Source organism: Fukomys damarensis, unplaced genomic scaffold (genome assembly GCF_012274545.1).
Source record: "Fukomys damarensis isolate Sample0158 unplaced genomic scaffold, DMR_v1.0_HiC HiC_scaffold_38, whole genome shotgun sequence".
NCBI classification, from domain to species: domain Eukaryota; kingdom Metazoa; phylum Chordata; class Mammalia; order Rodentia; family Bathyergidae; genus Fukomys; species Fukomys damarensis.
In genome coordinates, this window is record NW_022900950.1 from 50,871,539 (window position 1) to 50,879,747 (window position 8,209).

The 8,209-nt window shown below is 36.6% G+C and overlaps 1 protein-coding gene across 1 annotated transcript in view; it reads right to left on the reverse strand.

Moving 5' to 3' along the window:
- The window catches only part of Cog3 (component of oligomeric golgi complex 3), a 49,761-nt gene that overhangs the window by 3,900 nt on the left and 37,652 nt on the right, over window positions 1–8,209 (reverse strand). The window contains exons 20-22 of the mRNA XM_010637114.2: window positions 6,804–6,879; window positions 970–1,097; window positions 4–102 (exon numbers count right to left, since the gene is read on the reverse strand). Coding sequence (XP_010635416.1) covers window positions 4–102; window positions 970–1,097; window positions 6,804–6,879 — 303 coding nt within the window. The remainder of the gene's footprint in view (window positions 1–3; window positions 103–969; window positions 1,098–6,803; window positions 6,880–8,209) is intronic.

Here is an 8,209-nt window from a genome sequence, read left to right on the forward strand (position 1 = left end):
TACCTGTTCCATGGAAGGACAAGCGATGATCTGGATATCTTCAGGGCTGAACTCCTCCTTTAACAGAGAATGGAACTTCTGAAAGACTTGCTGAATGTTATTCTTAGAAAAAAGAAGAGAATGTCATATCAGATAAGTCATAAGAAACATATACATCTTAAACCTGAAGCACTAAGGATATTAAATCATTGTGGTTTTTGCTAAAACAAATGGAGGAAATGTATCTTTCTTGAGATTCCCAAAGACATAATTTAAACCTAACATTTCCATGCTAGCACAACCTGATAAAGACTTATCAAATAATATTTCCTGGAAAAACTAAACTCTAGAAAACTCTTGTCCTCTCAGAAAATAGTAGTCTTCAGCCATTTCTTACACAAAAAGTAGTAAAGTTCCAAGACATATAAAATGTACTTTAAAAATCAGCCAACACCTTGGGTAAAGACGTGAGGCTCAACACAGAACTAGAAGATGTGACTCTTACATTTGCTTTGACACTTAATCCCTCAGTGGCTGTTGCCAGCCATTTATCTCTACTACTCACTAGTAAAATGGAGCATAATTCCAGAAATGCTGCTCTCTCAAGGGCTGAACCATATGCAATATGAGCACCTGATTTTTTTGTTTACTCATTTCTAATTTTAAAGTTAACATATCATAGGGCCAGGAATTTAACTCAGTGGTGCTGCCGCTTGCCTCCAACTGCAAAGGTCCCAAGTTTGATCCCCGGTACCAGAAAAAACCCATAAGATAAAGTGAGGGTATAGGGAAAGGGAAGATAGATAGATGATAGATAGATAGATAGACAGAGGCTCTGAAAGCCTTTAAAGAATCATGGTGATTATTAATCAACTTCACTAGGATAGAATACAACATTTTTAAATGTCTACAGGAAAAGAAAAATGATAGGTGAGAAAAGAACACTGGAACACACTGGCCAACATCCAAAGAAAGTATTGTGCTACTCACCCTAACAGGTTTAAATAAGATGAACTCTGTATCTTTATTGGATAGGTACAATGACATGCTTCTCAATGTCAGAGGAAGCTTTGCTTTTATTGTCTTATAGGCAGTTGCGACAAGGTCACTAACCTTCGCTGCAAAGAATATAATCCTGTTAGTATCACAAAAGAAAAAGAAACATTTCCATTTTCATGCAAAGGGGAATAATGAAATAGAAAAAGGAAATACTTTATTTCCACAAGAATTTTCTTTTTTTCTTTATCAAGTAAAATTACAAGCCCTATAAACATTAAGTATCTACTATCTACAAAATTCTAACCCCAAAGGCTGAGGCAATAAAGAATTTCTCCAGCACACATCACAACATTTACTGGGGCTGTAATATGAATCTTTAGAACCTGAAGGTATGAGATACACTTTTTAAAAGTCATTTTATAGAGCCAGGCATGGTGGTACATGCCTGTAATCCCAACACTTGGGAGGCTGAGGCAGGAGGATCGCTGGGAGTTCAAGACCAGCCTAGGCTACATAGTGAGTTCCAGGTCAGTCTCAACTACATAGTGAGACCCTATCTCAAAAAAACAAAAAATAAAATAAAATAAGTCATTCTATAGAGACACTAGTAAGAATTACTTCACAATAAACAAGCACCTGACTTAGGTCATTTGGGAGATATCCACACATATTGAATTAAATATCCATTTGTTACCATCTTACACAGTATTATCAGACAGGAAATAGAATTCCAAAGCTTTTACAAACAGCTATGTAATCGCAGTGTAGTATGTGAAGGAGCTACATAGGAAGAGCAGTCATCTGTATGAAGTATTTAAGCGAAGAAATTACCTAGACAGCTACAAAGGAAAAGATGATCAGAATCTCAAAGATAATCAGTCTCACTCAAAATTAATGTAAATTAAAGCAGTGAGATAGATTGGCAAAAACTATCCACGTTTGATAAGGATGCAGGGAAACAGGTATTTGGCCCTTCGTAGCCACATACTCTACGTTCACGGATTCAGCCAAATGCAGTTCAAAAATACTGAGAAAAAACAAAAACAAAAACCAAAGCTGTGTCTGTACCACTTACAGACTTTTTGTCACTCCCTAAATAATAGAGTATCACACCTATTAACACAGCATTTAGATTTTATTAGGTATTACAAGTAATTTAGAGATTATGTAAAGTATACAAGAGGAGTTCTCAGGTTTTGCAAATACAGCACGTTATGAGCTGGGGATGAAGTTCAGTGGCACTGTGCCTACCTGGCAAGTACAAGATCCTGAGTTTGATCTCTGGTAACCAAAAAAGAAAAAAAAAATCACTCTATATGAGACTTGAGCATTCATAGATGCTGGTTATCTGTGGAGGGTTCTGGAACCAATCCCAAATAGACACTCAGAGACAACTGTACCTTTACTAGCTGCCGATGGGAGAAGAACAGTTCAGCTTCTCAGGGACATTAGGCATTATCTAACAAAACTGAAAATATCCTTTCACTTAACATTTCCACTACTAAACTTTATTCTATTAATATAGCTCACTCACTACCAAGTTACGTGTACATAGAGACTTTTATGGAAGACTATATAGAAAAACAAACTAAAAATAATTGAAATATCCCTTAGCAGACTAAAGAAAGTGTGCATGATGATGCACCCTATGCACTCATCAAACATAATGGACAGGGATGGCTGTGCTGATACAGCAGGACTACAAGATACACAGGAAGTGAAAACAGCACAGGGCACGGCCCAACCTCATCCAGGGAACAAATTTTGAAGTCCAAGTGACCTAGCACGTACATAAATGATTTGGAGAGAGAAACTGTGGCAGTGGTTACCTTAGAGAGAAGAACTACTTCGCAGGTAGAAAATATAATTTTTCATTTTATGCCTTCACAATTCAAATTTTACACCATATTAACAAAATTAAAAAGGGTTGTGGTAAAACAAGGCAAGAATGGTTTGGTTTTCATTAAATAAGTGAAAGCTCCTTCTGGACCTTCCTCTATGGACTCTGGCTGTCATCACCAACCCACTTCAGGGATCACTAAATCAGTTTTCAGAGCCCTTAAGAAGCACAAAAAACAAAACAAAACAAAAAAATCCTATCCTGAAACAAGTTAACAAATTGGCATCCTGTCTTGTGAGTTTATAATGATGTGATCCCCTAAATTTGACCAGCTCTGGATGAACCATCTCCCTAGACTTCTAAGGCAGAGGGGCTCAAGACAGATTGTCCTTGAGGCCCCCAGCCCATAAATCTCTCTCTCTTTTTTTTTTTTGTCTTGAAACAGGACTTCACTATGTAGTTCAGACTGGCCTTGAACTCACTATGTAGCCCAGACTGGTCTCAAGTCACAGCAATCCTCTTACCTCAACCTCCCCAGTGCTGGGACTACAGGCATGCGCCACCGTGCCCAGCCCATAGATCTCTTTTAACATTAAAGTGTGGGCTTCGGGCATTACAGACCATGAAAAATCAATGCCACACTTCCCCAAGGGCTAACAGGATAGAAGATACAACCACAAAATAGACTGAACAGTCTGTGAGGCTGAGCAGGACTGCCACTAGTTCAAGGCTAGCCTGAACTACACGGCAAGACCCTGCCTCAAAAAAAAAAAAAAAAAAAAAAAAAAAAAAAAAAAAAAAAAAAAAACAAAAAAAAAAAAAAAAAAAAAAAAAAAAAAAAAAAAAAGACTAAAACAGTCACTGGAATAGTCACTGATACCATCTTACTTAGAAAGAAACCAAATAGGTTAAACAACAAAATAGCAAGTCATATTTCAATCAATCCTTTTTGTCAGTTTATGTATTCCTACTTTACTAATAACCTTCTAATAATGCTTAAGAGCACCATACACATAACACTGTGAATTCCATTAGGATTCCACTTGAGAAAATAACAGCTCCTACTTTGATCTTTCTAAAATGGAAAGAACAATACATTAATTATGCATCAAGTCTCTGGGCTTAGCTGTACTCAAGATGCCTATACCTATCTGCTGGTTTTGCCTATTTTAAGAAAGATTAATTGCATCCACGAGTTTCATTTATATAAACATTCAAATTATAAATCAGCTCCTATTTCTAAATAAGCCTTATAAGTAATTGAAACCATAAAACCAAAGGCTCCAATTAACTCAAAGATCACAAATATCACTCCAAGAGTCAAAAGGTGAGTTCAGGACTGATAAGTCTGCTCTGGACTGTGAGGAATCAGAATAGGTAGTTCACACTAAAGCACACTATGAGTAGAATTGCCAGTCTTGTCAGTAAAATATTCTGACTTCCATTTTCTGACAGAATGTACAACTGCATGAAATATGCAGCTTTTTAAAGTTAAAGATTTAAATCTCATACACAATACCAATGTTTAAAATAATAAAGCAGAACATCCCGGCTCCATCATAGTAAACAAAAGGCATGTAACAAAGTTTATGTGCAACAGAACAAATTAACGCAAACCCCTACTGACATCCTCACTGTGTATAAGGGACCTCTGCAATACAATCCTTTCTTTGGAAGACAACTGATAATGCTCTACAACTGTGTATCTTCCTAAGAAATACCTTTTAACTTCTTGGCCCAACTTTAAATTAACTCAGGCATTCACAGTAACTGAAAATTCTGGAAGTTTAGAATGGCTTCAATGCTGTTTCTCAAAGGAAAAGAATACCTGACAGATATATCATTCTCATGGAAAAATCAGTCATATCTAAAAAGTTGATTGCATATTAGGTGTCTGTAGCCAGCCAATTTTCATGGATAAAAAACTAGAAACACTCTTTGGAACTATTTCACTACGAGGAAAAGGCTACTTTACAACTTGGATACTCTTAATAAAAACACTTATTTCACAATTTCACCCTTTTTAGTTTCAAAATATGGGTCAGGGATGGCCAGAAATACAATTTAAAAAATAATTTGTTCTGATTTAATGGCACTTCAAAGTGCCACAAAATGTACCAAAAATAACCTGAAGTTAGGGATAATTTTAAATATCTAACATCTAATACTAAAGAATTCTCCTATCAGACTGGGGTTGCCTGTCAGCAGGACAACGTTTGCCTAATGTGAGCAAGGAAGTCAATCGCTAGCACAAAAAACAAAAAGAAAAAAAACTGTCAGGGCCAGGCATTTAGCTCAGTGGTTCCACGGCCTGCCTCACAAGAGCAAGGTCCCAAGTTCGAGCCCTGGTACAAAAAAAAAACAAACTATCATCACCCCAAAACAAAAAATTCTGCAGCACTGAAACAAAAAAAAAAAAAGAGGAAAGAGGGAAAAAAACACCCATTTAGGCAAGAGTTAAGAGTAGACATTTCAGTAGGACAGGAACTAGTACAAAAAATCAAAACAACAGGGATCTCATCTTATTAAAAAGCTTTTGCACTGCAAGAGAAATCACCAACAAAGCTGAGAGAACCTACAATGTGGGAAAAAAAATTTATCAGCTGTTTCTCAAAGGACTACTATCAGAATATATAAATAACTTTTAAAAAATCAGGACCCCCCCCACATATAAAGACCCTGTTCAAAAATGGGCATTTGAAGTGAACAGACATTTCTTAGACAAAGAAGTAAAAGCAGCAAATAAATATATGAAAAAATGTTCAACATCACTGGTTATTCAAGAGAGGCAGATGAAAACAACACTGATATTTCATCTCATCACAGAAAGAATGGCTATTATTAAATCAACCAATAACAAATGTTGGCAGGGTTGTGGGGAGAAAGGAACCCTTCACTGTTGGTGGGAGTGCAGACTGGTGCAACCACTGTGGAAATCAATATGGAGATACCCAAAAAAACTAGGATTAGAGGTCCTGTTTGACTCAGCTATCCCTCTACTGGGTATCTTCCCAAAAAAATTATAAGAATCATATCAATGTGATACATGCACACCCATGTTTATAGTGGCACAGTGTAATAGCTAAAACCTGGAAACAGCCCAATTGCCCATTAACTGGAGACTGGATAAAGATGATGTGGTTTTTTTTAATATATATAAAATAGAGTACTACTCAGCCATAAAGAATGAGAAACTGGGCTGGGGATTTAGCTCAGTGGTGCCACCACCTGCCTCGCAAGCACAAGGTCCCAAGTTTGATGCCTGATACCAAAAAAAGAATGAGAAACTAAAGACATTTATAGCTAAATGGATGCACATTAAGGCCATACTCTTAAGTGAAATAAATAGGACAAACATGTAAATACTGAATAATCTCCTAATGACAAATGTAACTGTACTGTATACTTAAAATATACCAATAAACTTAATGAAAAAATAAATAAAATGCAGTTCCACCTTTAAAAAAAAGGACATTTGAAATATATCTGCAAATTAGGCAATGATATTGCCTGCCCACTCCCAAATGACACCTCAATTTTTACAATTTTTTTCAAATACTCTAAGCTATCAACAGGGGATGTAATTTAGAGAAAACGTGGAACAAAATAGTGGCCCAAATTTCATATACTTGAAAATAGGTGTTCTTTCTCCATAACTTCATTCTGTCAAATGTACTATTTTTATCAAAACTCTGTCTTATCCAAAGAATAATGGGTACACAGAAATCAGACTCCAAAGTGTTTCCATCTGAGCCACATTTTATTTTTAACTGGATAAAACTTTTTAAAATTCTTCCTCTCTTGGAATGCTTACTGAGATACACATAGTGCTGGCCAATTAAGACCTGTCACTCCAGAACGAATCTTATATTAACTCAGATCATAGTGAATAGGAAACTAATTCCAAGCTGTCACAGTAAAGGTATATAAATAAAAATTAATAATATCCTAAAAAAAGGAATCCAAAATAGTAAAACCTGAATACCTGGCTGTGCCCAAGGCTGCTGGGAAAGGCTATACTTGGGGCCTCCTTGGCTGGCCATTGCTTTTAATGCTGAAACCTAGAAGAGGAGACAAAAATAAATGCTTTGTTTCATCAATGACAAACTGTACTGTTCTCAAAAGATACAAAACACAATTTAAACCTACTAAAACATACTGACAGTCTAATGTGCAACTATAACAAAAATGCATTGTATCTCTTAGTCCTTTATAGCCAACAAAAATTTTTAAGTAAAACTTTTGTGATTTCATAGCATATGTTACCTTGCAAAAAAAAAAATCATATAGGGCATTGTCCCTGATACATTTCCATACAGGAGGATGGAAACGAAGGCCCTACAGCAGTGATGGCAAACCTTTAGGCTTTCAATGGTATGAATAGCCCGCTGTGGCATGCATCCTGTATATTCAGCACCGATGCCGTAGAGAAGTACCAACACAAAGCTGGTCTCTCTTAAGTGGACTGTTGTCATTATTACCATACGTTATTAAAAAAATATAGCCCAGCAGGATAAAAATCACCTTTACAGGAGCTGGGCGTGGTGGTGCACCCCTGTAATCCCAGCACTTGGGAGGCTGAGGCACGAGGATCACTGTGAGTTCAAGACCAGCCTGGGCTAGTGAGTTCCAGGTCAGTCTCAACTACATAGTGAGACCCTATCTCAAAAAACCAAAAACAATCAATCAATCAATCAATCAATCACCTTTACATACCAAAAGGATTTTTTTTTCTTTTTCCAGGCAGACAGAATGTCATTGAAACAAAGAAACAGGATCTTCAAATACCATCAAGAGGCACATTTGACCATTGAGTTCTAAAAACAGAGTTGGGCACCCATCCTTCATCTCTATCATTCCACAGCAGCAGTACAGAAAAGTGAACACAAAAAGTGCATTCAGCTATTCAAACAAGACTGTTGCTAATATAATAGCAGTAAGAGTAAGAAATGGTTGGGGAGGACTGGGGATTTAGCTCAGAAACACAACACCTGCCTGGCAAGTGCAAGATCCTGAGTTTGAACCCCAGTACCAAAAAAAGAAAAGAAAAAAAATGAAATGGTTGGGGAGGGTAAAAGACAAATTACATAAAACTTTTTTTTTTTAATGACCATATGCCAAAAGTCCAGGCCATGGTGTTGGCCTCACCTGGAAAGTCTCATTAGAAAAACCTGAGTACCAACATTTTAGCTTTCTCATGAAAAGAGGAAACCAAATATTCAGAGAATGGGCATGGACAGGTATAACATCAACTCAGACCTCTCAGACTTCTTTATTTCTAATTTATCTTTCTACTCCTAGACCACTCTAGGCCTTTGTTTGTGGGGCCCATCTGCATAAACCCCTTCTTTCGTCTTTCCTCTCACTCAATTCTTTTTTTTTTTTTTTTTT